We start from the raw sequence: 12,471 nt of genomic DNA, 5'->3' as shown, positions 1-12,471 counted from the left end.
TAGGTGTAAAAACTTGACTTACCCAGTTGAGGCCCACTTTTTGGAGGCAGGCCACTCGATTTGGTCTCTGCATTATATTTGCATCGAACACGTCACCCTCCCTATGAGAGGGGGTGACCTTGATAATGTATTGTTAAAACGAGACGCTGCCTGGATCTTTATCTTAAAGACCCTTGTTCCCTTCGGTCTCAACGTAGACTTTGATCTGAAGTCATTCTTGTGATTATTGTGACTTTGCCATTGTAATTGTTTGTAAAAGCTTGTGCAGTCTAAAAGGAATTTATGATCGTATGCTCTCCATTTGTTGTCTGTATGCTGTTCTTTGTATGCCGTTTTGATATTTGAGAATTAACCAATGATATTAGGCCACTCTTGGCCATGATTACAGACACCTGTGTGTCTTTTAACACTATATAAATGAGTCATCCTGCAGTGTTTGTGATTATACCCTGATGAAGACAGCTTGTCTGTCGAAATGTTGGTATTACATTTTTGCATCTGAGCTCCTTGAGTGTGCAGCTCTCCTTTATTTTCAAGTCATACACACCTGGTTTCAATTCCCCAATTACTTGTTCATTATTTAACCCTCTGTTCCCCCATGTTTGTTTGTGAGTAACTGTTAATTGTATTGCGGTCCGTATTTGTGGCCTTGTATTTATACGACGTGTATTGTTATATTATTGAGTAAAATTGCTATCATTACTCATATCTGCTGTCCTGCGCCTGACTCATCTCACCAGCTACACAGACGCATTACAAGCTGTGTCTCTGTGAACACGACTTTCTGCTCCCTTCACTGCACATTGCCATATATCTCGCCTGTTGATGTCACCCTTACTCCTCTAGCAGTCGGAGTCCCCCACACACACACACACACACACACACACACACACACACACACACACACACACACACACACACACACACACACATTTTGTGACTCACTGACAGAAAACACATGTAAGCTTAGTGTGAGCCAGGTCAATGAGTGATGAGGATGATAGGATTCACAGGCTACAGAGTGAAAAGGTCAACGTCTAATTCAATTGTAAAATGATTAGGCTAAAATACAATATTTAACGGCAAATAACATACATTGACTTAAAGAGGTAAAGGGAAAGGTAGTGTTTTATGTCACACGATTTCGGCAAATTTGTGAAAACTCCAAGCAAGAGAAAGGGTTTAAACAGGTTTTTATTCAACTCAGGAATTATACTGATGTCATGTTCCCCCTTTATATTTTAATGACTTTGTCCCAGCTCTAAACAGGCCATTAGCATTACAATACATGTTAACTGGCACCTCAAAATGACTCATTATGCAATCAACTGTTTCATCAACAAGAAGCAGAAAATAAAGAGCTCCGCCATTTTTATCACCCGTCCCGTAAAACCTTTTCTAAAGATACTGTCCCGTAAAACCTTTTCTAAAGATACTGTCCCGTAAAACCTTTTCTCAAGATACTGTCCCGTAAAACCTTTTCTCAAGATACTGTCCCGTAAAACCTTTTCTAAAGATACTGTCCCGTAAAACCTTTTCTAAAGATACTGTCCCGTAAAACCTTTTCTCAAGATACTGTCCCGTAAAACCTTTTCTAAAGATACTGTCCCGTAAAACCTTTTCTCAAGATACTGTCCCGTAAAACCTTTTCTCAAGATACTGTCCCGTAAAACCTTTTCTAAAGATACTGTCCCGTAAAACCTTTTCTAAAGATACTGTCCCGTAAAACCTTTTCTAAAGATACTGTCCCGTAAAACCTTTTCTCAAGATACTGTCCCGTAAAACCTTTTCTCAAGATACTGTCCCGTAAAACCTTTTCTAAAGATACTGTCCCGTAAAACCTTTTCTAAAGATACTGTCCCGTAAAACCTTTTCTAAAGATACTGTCCCGTAAAACCTTTTCTCAAGATACTGTCCCGTAAAACCTTTTCTAAAGATACTGTCCCGTAAAACCTTTTCTCAAGATACTGTCCCGTAAAACCTTTTCTAAAGATACTGTCCCGTAAAACCTTTTCTCAAGATACTGTCCCGTAAAACCTTTTCTCAAGATACTGTCCCGTAAAACCTTTTCTAAAGATACTGTCCCGTAAAACCTTTTCTAAAGATAATGTCCCGTAAAACCTTTTCTCAAGATACTGTCCCGTAAAACCTTTTCTAAAGATACTGTCCCGTAAAACCTTTTCTAAAGATACTGTCCCGTAAAACCTTTTCTAAAGATACTGTCCCGTAAAACCTTTTCTAAAGATACTGTCCCGTAAAACCTTTTCTAAAGATACTGTCCCGTAAAACCTTTTCTAAAGATACTGTCCCGTAAAACCTTTTCTCAAGATACTGTCCCGTAAAACCTTTTCTAAAGATACTGTCCCGTAAAACCTTTTCTAAAGATACTGTCCCGTAAAACCTTTTCTCAAGATACTGTCCCGTAAAACCTTTTCTCAAGATACTGTCCCGTAAAACCTTTTCTCAAGATACTGTCCCGTAAAACCTTTTCTAAAGATACTGTCCCGTAAAACCTTTTCTCAAGATACTGTCCCGTAAAACCTTTTCTCAAGATACTGTCCCGTAAAACCTTTTCTCAAGATACTGTCCCGTAAAACCTTTTCTCAAGATACTGTCCCGTAAAACCTTTTCTCAAGATACTGTCCCGTAAAACCTTTTCTCAAGATACTGTCCCGTAAAACCTTTTCTAAAGATACTGTCCCGTAAAACCTTTTCTAAAGATACTGTCCCGTAAAACCTTTTCTCAAGATACTGTCCCGTAAAACCTTTTCTAAAGATACTGTCCCGTAAAACCTTTTCTAAAGATACTGTCCCGTAAAACCTTTTCTAAAGATACTGTCCCGTAAAACCTTTTCTAAAATACTGTCCCGTAAAACCTTTTCTAAAGATACTGTCCCGTAAAACCTTTTCTAAAGATACTGTCCCGTAAAACCTCTTCTCAAGATACTGTCCCGTAAAACCTTTTCTAAAGATACTGTCCCGTAAAACCTTTTCTCAAGATACTGTCCCGTAAAACCTTTTCTAAAGATACTGTCCCGTAAAACCTTTTCTAAAGATACTGTCCCGTAAAACCTTTTCTAAAGATAATGTCCCGTAAAACAAATGTTTTGTCTCAATTATGCACTTCCACACATTTTTGGGCAATACTCGGGGCATTCATGTAGCTTCATGGCGGCACCGTGGCTCTACACTTGGCATGGAGACTCCCATGGTGGTGGTTCAGTCTGTAAGCTTGTGCAGTCGAAAAGGAATTTATGATCGTATGCTCTCCATTTGTTGTCTGTATGCTGTTCTTTGTATGCCGTTTTTATATTTGAGAATTAACCAGTTTGGGAGGCGTGGTGGATACTGGTGGTTAAGTCTGGGTGGGTTTGGTAGGCGTGGTGGATACTGGTGGTTCAGTCTGGGTGGGTTTGGGAGGCGTGGTGGATACTGGTGGTTCAGTCTGGGTGGGTTTGGTAGGCGTGGCGGATACTGGTGGTTCAGTCTGGGTGGGTTTGGTAGGCGTGGCGGATACTGGTGGTTCAGTCTGGGTGGGTTTGGTAGGCGTGGCGGATACTGGTGTTTCAGTCTGGGTGGGTTTGGTAGGCGTGGCGGATACTGGTGGTTCAGTCTGGGTGGGTTTGGTAGGCGTGGAGGATACTGGTGGTTCAGTCTGGGTGGGTTTGGTAGGCGTGGTGGATACTGGTGGTTCAGTCTGGGTGGGTTTGGTAGGCGTGGTGGATACTGGTGGTTCAGTCTGGGTGGGTTTGGGAGGCGTGGTGGATACTGGTGGTTCAGTCTGGGTGGGTTTGGTAGGCGTGGTGGATACTGGTGGTTCAGTCTGGGTGGGTTTGGTAGGCGTGGTGGATACTGGTGGTTCAGTCTGGGTGGGTTTGGTAGGCGTGGTGGATACTGGTGTTTCAGTCTGGGTGGGTTTGTTAGGCGTGGTGGATACTGGTGGTTCAGTCTGGGTGGGTTTGGTAGGCGTGGCGGATACTGGTGGTTCAGTCTGGGTGGGTTTAGTAGGCGTGGCGGATACTGGTGGTTCAGTCTGGGTGGGTTTGGTAGGCGTGGTAGATACTGGTGGTTCAGTCTGGTTGGGTTTGGTAGGCGTGGCGGATACTGGTGGTTCAGTCTGTAAGCTTGTGCAGTCGAAAAGGAATTTATGATCGTATGCTCTCCATTTGTTGTCTGTATGCTGTTCTTTGTATGCCGTTTTTATATTTGAGAATTAACCAGTTTGGGAGGCGTGGTGGATACTGGTGGTTCAGTCTGGGTGGGTTTGGTAGGCGTGGTGGATACTGGTGGTTCAGTCTGGGTGGGTTTGGTAGGCGTGGTGGATACTGGTGGTTCAGTCTGGGTGGGTTTGGTAGGCGTGGTGGATACTGGTGGTTCAGTCTGGGTGGGTTTGGTAGGCGTGGCGGATACTGGTGGTTCAGTCTGGGTGGGTTTGGTAGGCGTGGTGGATACTGGTGGTTCAGTCTGGGTGGGTTTGGTAGGCGTGGCGGATACTGGTGTTTCAGTCTGGGTGGGTTTGGTAGGCGTGGCGGATACTGGTGGTTCAGTCTGGGTGGGTTTGGTAGGCGTGGTGGATACTGGTGGTTCAGTCTGGGTGGGTTTGGTAGGCGTGGTGGATACTGGTGGTTCAGTCTGGGTGGGTTTGGTAGGCGTGGTAGATACTGGTGGTTCAGTCTGGGTGGGTTTGGGAGGCGTGGTGGATACTGGTGGTTCAGTCTGGGTGGGTTTGGTAGGCGTGGTGGATACTGGTGGTTCAGTCTGGGTGGGTTTGGTAGGCGTGGTGGATACTGGTGGTTCAGTCTGGGTGGGTTTGGTAGGCGTGGTGGATACTGGTGTTTCAGTCTGGGTGGGTTTGTTAGGCGTGGTGGATACTGGTGGTTCAGTCTGGGTGGGTTTGGTAGGCGTGGCGGATACTGGTGGTTCAGTCTGGGTGGGTTTAGTAGGCGTGGCGGATACTGGTGGTTCAGTCTGGGTGGGTTTGGTAGGCGTGGTAGATACTGGTGGTTCAGTCTGGTTGGGTTTGGTAGGCGTGGCGGATACTGGTGGTTCAGTCTGTAAGCTTGTGCAGTCGAAAGGAATTTATGATCGTATGCTCTCCATTTGTTGTCTGTATGCTGTTCTTTGTATGCCGTTTTTATATTTGAGAATTAACCAGTTTGGGAGGCGTGGTGGATACTGGTGGTTCAGTCTGGGTGGGTTTGGTAGGCGTGGTGGATACTGGTGGTTCAGTCTGGGTGGGTTTGGTAGGCGTGGTGGATACTGGTGGTTCAGTCTGGGTGGGTTTGGGAGGCGTGGTGGATACTGGTGGTTCAGTCTGGGTGGGTTTGGTAGGCGTGGCGGATACTGGTGGTTCAGTCTGGGTGGGTTTGGGAGGCGTGGTGGATACTGGTGGTTCAGTCTGGGTGGGTTTGGTAGGCGTGGCGGATACTGGTGGTTCAGTCTGGGTGGGTTTGGTAGGCGTGGCGGATACTGGTGGTTCAGTCTGGGTGGGTTTGGTAGGCGTGGTGGATACTGGTGGTTCAGTCTGGGTGGGTTTGGTAGGCGTGGTGGATACTGGTGGTTCAGTCTGGGTGGGTTTGGGAGGCGTGGTGGATACTGGTGGTTCAGTCTGGGTGGGTTTGGGAGGCGTGGTGGATACTGGTGGTTCAGTCTGGGTGGGTTTGGTAGGCGTGGTGGATACTGGTGGTTCAGTCTGGGTGGGTTTGGTAGGCGTGGTGGATACTGGTGGTTCAGTCTGGGTGGGTTTGGTAGGCGTGGTGGATACTGGTGTTTCAGTCTGGGTGGGTTTGTTAGGCGTGGTGGATACTGGTGGTTCAGTCTGGGTGGGTTTGGTAGGCGTGGCGGATACTGGTGGTTCAGTCTGGGTGGGTTTAGTAGGCGTGGCGGATACTGGTGGTTCAGTCTGGGTGGGTTTGGTAGGCGTGGTAGATACTGGTGGTTCAGTCTGGTTGGGTTTGGTAGGCGTGGCGGATACTGGTGGTTCAGTCTGTAAGCTTGTGCAGTCGAAAAGGAATTTATGATCGTATGCTCTCCATTTGTTGTCTGTATGCTGTTCTTTGTATGCCGTTTTTATATTTGAGAATTAACCAGTTTGGGAGGCGTGGTGGATACTGGTGGTTCAGTCTGGGTGGGTTTGGTAGGCGTGGTGGATACTGGTGGTTCAGTCTGGGTGGGTTTGGTAGGCGTGGTGGATACTGGTGGTTCAGTCTGGGTGGGTTTGGGAGGCGTGGTGGATACTGGTGGTTCAGTCTGGGTGGGTTTGGTAGGCGTGGCGGATACTGGTGGTTCAGTCTGGGTGAGTTTGGGAGGCGTGGTGGATACTGGTGGTTCAGTCTGGGTGGGTTTGGTAGGCGTGGCGGATACTGGTGTTTCAGTCTGGGTGGGTTTGGTAGGCGTGGCGGATACTGGTGGTTCAGTCTGGGTGGGTTTGGTAGGCGTGGTGGATACTGGTGGTTCAGTCTGGGTGGGTTTGGTAGGCGTGGTGGATACTGGTGGTTCAGTCTGGGTGGGTTTGGTAGGCGTGGTGGATACTGGTGGTTCAGTCTGGGTGGGTTTGGGAGGCGTGGTGGATACTGGTGGTTCAGTCTGGGTGGGTTTGGTAGGCGTGGTGGATACTGGTGGTTCAGTCTGGGTGGGTTTGGTAGGCGTGGTGGATACTGGTGGTTCAGTCTGGGTGGGTTTGGTAGGCGTGGTGGATACTGGTGTTTCAGTCTGGGTGGGTTTGTTAGGCGTGGTGGATACTGGTGGTTCAGTCTGGGTGGGTTTGGTAGGCGTGGCGGATACTGGTGGTTCAGTCTGGGTGGGTTTAGTAGGCGTGGCGGATACTGGTGGTTCAGTCTGGGTGGGTTTGGTAGGCGTGGTAGATACTGGTGGTTCAGTCTGGTTGGGTTTGGTAGGCGTGGCGGATACTGGTGGTTCAGTCTGGGTGGGTTTGGTAGGCGTGGTGGATACTGGTGTTTCAGTCTGGGTGGGTTTGGTAGGCGTGGTAGATACTGGTGGTTCAGTCTGGGTGGGTTTGGTAGGCGTGGCGGATACTGGTGTTTCAGTCTGGGTGGGTTTGGTAGGCGTGGTGGATACTGGTGGTTCAGTCTGGGTGGGTTTGGGAGGCGTGGTGGATACTGGTGGTTCAGTCTGGGTGGGTTTGGTAGGCGTGGTGGATACTGGTGGTTCAGTCTGGGTGGGTTTGGGAGGCGTGGTGGATACTGGTGGTTCAGTCTGGGTGGGTTTGGTAGGCGTGGTGGATACTGGTGGTTCAGTCTGGGTGGGTTTGGTAGGCGTGGTGGATACTGGTGGTTCAGTCTGGGTGGGTTTGGTAGGCGTGGTGGATACTGGTGTTTCAGTCTGGGTGGGTTTGTTAGGCGTGGTGGATACTGGTGGTTCAGTCTGGGTGGGTTTGGTAGGCGTGGCGGATACTGGTGGTTCAGTCTGGGTGGGTTTAGTAGGCGTGGCGGATACTGGTGGTTCAGTCTGGGTGGGTTTGGTAGGCGTGGTAGATACTGGTGGTTCAGTCTGGTTGGGTTTGGTAGGCGTGGCGGATACTGGTGGTTCAGTCTGGGTGGGTTTGGTAGGCGTGGTGGATACTGGTGTTTCAGTCTGGGTGGGTTTGGTAGGCGTGGTAGATACTGGTGGTTCAGTCTGGGTGGGTTTGGTAGGCGTGGCGGATACTGGTGTTTCAGTCTGGGTGGGTTTGGTAGGCGTGGTGGATACTGGTGGTTCAGTCTGGGTGGGTTTGGGAGGCGTGGTGGATACTGGTGGTTCAGTCTGGGTGGGTTTGGTAGGCGTGGTGGATACTGGTGGTTCAGTCTGGGTGGGTTTGGTAGGCGTGGTGGATACTGGTGGTTCAGTCTGGGTGGGTTTGGTAGGCGTGGTGGATACTGGTGGTTCAGTCTGGGTGGGTTTGGTAGGCGTGGTGGATACTGGTGGTTCAGTCTGGGTGGGTTTGGTAGGCGTGGTTGATACTGGTGGTTCAGTCTGGATGGGTTTGGTAGGCGTGGTGGATACTGGTGGTTCAGTCTGGGTGGGTTTGGGAAGCGCCTGTCCATAGTTGTCCAGTTCTACAGAAACATCATGGATGAGGTCTTCAGACATCTTCAGTTGACTCTGCAGTCCCATGTTCTGTAAACAGTTGAAAGCCAAGTATCTCAAGGATGAGGAGGATGCCAAGTACAGACACAGAGAGCATTACAGCGGCTGTGCTGGACATCTGGACCACACCAGTATGGGTCTGAGGCACATCAACATTATCGTGGTCCAGATCAGGCGTAACTTGTAAACCGTTCAATGGAGAATGTGCGCAAAAGTGCATTGGTGAAATGTGTAAACCTCGTTTACCCGCCGCCGCTGAAGCTAAGATGTATAAGGGAAAAGACTTGTGTGACTCATTTTATAGGCACTTCCGAATTCTGTGCGCAGACAGACGCACAAAGGCACAGGTAATGATTTCCTGAGAGAATCTCGTGTCCCCAGAGCCAATATAAAGCAACGAAGGAAATATACTACATACGAGGAGAGAAACATAACAACGTCAAATATATAGATACAAAACACACGGATATTCCAATAACTGTAGCCTAGCCATTGTGTGCAATTGCGCGAGTAAACTATTATAATTATCTGAAATAAATGTAACTAACCTATGGCATATGCGTAAATATCAACACATTTGAATACGTTTTTAAGTCTACAAATGTGTTCACTATTGAAAATATTATGCACCAAATAAAATGTTTATTTCCCCGTTGCTCCAGTAGCTGTGTCTCTGTGAACATGACTTTCTGCTCCCTTCACTGCACATTGCTATATATCTCGCCTGTTGATGTCACCCTTACTCCTCTAGCATTCGGAGTCCCCCAGCACACACACACACGCACACACACAGACAGACACACACACAGAGAGAGAGAGAGAGAGAGAGAGAGAGAGAGAGAGAGAGAGAGAGAGACATACACACACCCGGATGGATGACTTCACCGTTCTGCCTGGGTTTCCTTTATGATCCCGGGATCTCCCACTTTCTTCATCAGACTTCATCGAGCAACACAGGCGTACAGACCGCTCTTCCTCTGCTCTCCTCTCGAACAGCGACACAACAGCCTGCAAACACCCCACCTCAACCCGGACTCTGAACCTTCAACCTTCACAGGTTGGCTAAGCACGAAGAAGTCAATTAGTGATTTTCCAAACGGATTTTCACTGGAAAGCTCGACAAGTCTAATTACAAAGCCAATGATTTCTGGGCTACGTCAAGTATAGCCGCCAACTTTAAACCGTTTTTTTTGTTGTGCTGTTGATCCGTCAGTCTCAGCCGTGCAATAATGTCCGAGGTACTGCCGTACAGCGAGGGGAAAATGAGTGGCTATGGGGACAGCGAGGCCAGTCAGGTGTCCTTTAGCTGCGGACTACAGGACACCAATTCGTTCTTCGGTGCGTCGCAAGCGAAAAGACCCCCAAAGCTGGGACAGATCGGCAGAGCCAAGAGAGGTAAGATCTGGTTATTGGGATGGATTGTTGAATAGAGGTTTTGTTTTGGTGATCAAAAACAAAGGCTTGGCCACCCAGACATGTTTGGGTGATCTTTAACTCTAACCTAGCCTACATGTTATACAACACAGACATGCAACAGATATGCATTTGACCTCTAAATTATGAGGCAAACGTTTATTTGTTGATATAACAAAGGACAGTAGCTGACCACAATGTGCCCCGTTGATAGTGACGAATGAGAATAATAGGCTACCAATGTGATATCAAAATGTACTAGGCTAAATGTCTACATTAGTTACGCTCTCTGTCATTTTAAAGGGCACTTTTCCCTATTGCAAGTAGTGGAAATTGCAAGTGCTGACAGCGTCTAAGTGCGCGCGCTTGGATTTGCGCCATTATGGACAAAGAATTGTTTCAAGCACCAAAGTCAGGGGTTTGGCACAACGACATTTCCCTTTGTGTTGCACCAGTCCCCAAAACCTTTGCAATTAGCCTACTCGATTTGTTGGCTGTAAAACATATTTATGAAACAGTTAGGCCATTAGCCTATGACATGGCAAGTGATGAGTCCCTGATAAAATAAAGGTTAAACATATGTAATACATAAATCAAATCAAATAAAACATAATAAACTAAAATATTAACATGATTGCATTTCCCCTCCGCAGTGGTCATCGAAGATGACAGAATAGACGACGTTCTAAAGGGAATGGCAGACAAGTCGTCACCAGGCGTTTAAAGATGAACAATGCCTTGCAGACTTTTTATTTTGATCACCGATTTGAAGCACTTGTCGGCTGTGCATGTTCGAGGATTGTAGGAGAAACGATGGCACGAAGCGAAGACAAGGGGAAGGAAAGGGGTGGAAAGATGTGAAGATTGGACGAGAAAGCAGAGGAAGAGTTTGAGGAAGAGTCCGGAAAAGACCGAGATTTATCTTGTGGTTGCTGACAATTTGATGAAACCCGATTTTAACTTCTGCTGCGCAGCGTGATGTTGAGATGGCGGATCCTGGCTCCGTGTCCTGGCTCCGTGTCTCAACCTCAGCTGACTTCTCTGATGGACGAACTTGCCATAACATCACGACCATCTTCCAAAAGCGCCGTAAGCAGCAACAAACTAGAACTGGTGGCAGAATTTCATTTAAAGCTCTGTTTCTATAGTTGTACCCAGTAGACTGCCTATGCTCGAAGACCATATTACCCCTGCAGGCTGTGCATTGTTGATAACAATCGGCGACATTGCATTCAAGGGAGCTGTACTTTTCAGCATTGGTCGAACGTAGAATGCATTCCTATCCGATTGCTGCTAAAGCTTTTTAATACAGACCAACCAAACACTGATATCCAGTAACTAGAATGAATCCATTGTGTGTAACAAAAATATATATATACAGAGGATGGTGCAATGTTAATATTTTATTTCGTAGGCCTATATTCACTTTGGCTTCACCTGTAAAGAATAAGCTAGTAGGCCTAATGCATAGTCCCCAGGTTCAATTGAATGAAATTGATACATGGGCTTACATTACCCCCCACGGTTAAAGATGCAGGTCGGCGCCTTCATGTAACTTTAGCCTACGACACCTGCACATAGGCTCTCTGTTTCACTTTTACAGACTAGAAATATCGAAGGAGGCCAGAAGAGATGGGCAAATTATAAATGTTTGAAACAATAATCCTGAAATTAATGGGAAAATATATATTTTTTAATTTATTTATTTTGATGTTGCAATTATTCGTGTTTTTCGTGTTCTATAATTAAAAGTCAAATATTTGATCTATCTATTTGCATGATGTTTCCCTCCGGTGCCACCACAGGTGCCAACCACTCCTACCCCGGCACGCTTACATTCATATTTCAAAAGTCATATTTGTATTTTTATATCTAAATAATTGTTATTTAAAAATTATAAGCTAGTCTATCGTCTTACAGTTCATCAACACAAATGTTTGTATTATAGAGAGGATATGCAGATTGAGAATAGCCTATATAATGGAGAATCTAAGAGATTTGGGTGTTGACTTTTCTCATTCTATATCAAAGGGACTGATGTTTTTTTAAAGACTAACTGAATGTGTTTGGGGTTTTGTACACATCAATGTTAAACTATTATTGAGAAATCGTATACTGTGACTTAAGCTTCGTTGATGCATTTGTTAGAAAATTGCGATTTTAGAGTATATTGCACTGTTTACGAGTATCCTCAAATAACACGTTATTTGACCAATTTTGGACATTACAGTTATGTTTTTTTATTTCGTTTATCTTGTACCATTCTTTGGAGGAAACTGAATATGGTTTGTTGTGCATGAAACCTTAATACTTTCAATAATGAAACATCGTTTTATGAAGCAAAAAAGCAACAAAAGTGTCATGACATTCTAAGAATGGGTCATTGTATATTAAGATGCCATTTTCACTGTATTTGGTGAACTAATAAATGGTGAAAGAACATGTCAAATGTGGTCCTATGGAATTCATTTCCCAAAGATCCATCCATTATCACAGAGTACAAGCATTTAACACATGACAGTTAACACGACATGGCAGTTGGTCTGGCTGTGGATTACTCCCACAGCATTGTTGGACATCACAAAGATGTTGAACCACATTCTCATAGTCACATTAAACACAGTGAGCCCTACAACTGTGGCTTACTCCCACTGGTTGAAGAGGGTACAGAGGGGAGAAAAGAAGGCCGATGGTTTACGGTGGTTCTCCGAGCTGTGACCCACATGATAAACAAATCCGTTTTTCTAACCAGGGCCTACGGGCTTCAACAGAGACCAGCAGCACGTCCTCCCAACCCACCATTTCAGAAACACTTATCAAGCACATAGAGAATAGGCTAATTATTGCCTACAAGTTCTGATGTAGGCCGTCATCTTCACTCATAGCTCATAGTCTTTGATGACTATGCGAGGTAGGCCTATTGGAGGCCATCCATCTAACACAACTATAGACTGCGTATACCTGATGACCGGA

General features: G+C 46.2%; 1 protein-coding gene and 1 long non-coding RNA gene across 11 annotated transcripts; one reads left to right on the top strand and one right to left on the bottom strand.

The window, feature by feature from the left end:
• Positions 1-1,233: 1,233 nt before the first annotated feature.
• On the bottom strand, positions 1,234-3,293 carry LOC127910970 (uncharacterized). 10 transcript variants are annotated; one of them, XR_008077033.1, is made up of 3 exons: positions 2,933-3,293; positions 2,290-2,737; positions 1,234-2,093 (listed from the first exon to the last, which is right to left on the bottom strand). It is a non-coding gene; the product is annotated as an uncharacterized LOC127910970 (long non-coding RNA). The 10 variants fall into 10 exon arrangements; XR_008077038.1 differs by lacking the exon at positions 2,933-3,293 and having other exon boundaries at positions 1,234-1,505; positions 1,646-2,093; positions 2,290-2,837; XR_008077034.1 differs by lacking the exon at positions 2,933-3,293 and having other exon boundaries at positions 1,234-1,701; positions 1,758-2,093; positions 2,290-2,837.
• Positions 3,294-8,958: 5,665 nt separating this feature from the next.
• LOC118373387 (calcium/calmodulin-dependent protein kinase II inhibitor 2-like) lies at positions 8,959-11,947 on the top strand. The gene is made up of 2 exons (XM_035759500.2): positions 8,959-9,480; positions 10,152-11,947. Exons 1-2 carry the CDS (start codon positions 9,315-9,317, stop codon positions 10,220-10,222), a joined length of 237 nt encoding a protein of 78 aa, XP_035615393.1. The 5' UTR covers positions 8,959-9,314; the 3' UTR covers positions 10,223-11,947.
• The last annotated feature ends 524 nt before the right edge of the window (positions 11,948-12,471 follow it).

Source organism: Oncorhynchus keta, chromosome 23 (genome assembly GCF_023373465.1).
Source record: "Oncorhynchus keta strain PuntledgeMale-10-30-2019 chromosome 23, Oket_V2, whole genome shotgun sequence".
Lineage (NCBI taxonomy): Eukaryota > Metazoa > Chordata > Actinopteri > Salmoniformes > Salmonidae > Oncorhynchus > Oncorhynchus keta.
This window is presented reverse-complemented; position numbering and strand designations above follow the sequence as displayed.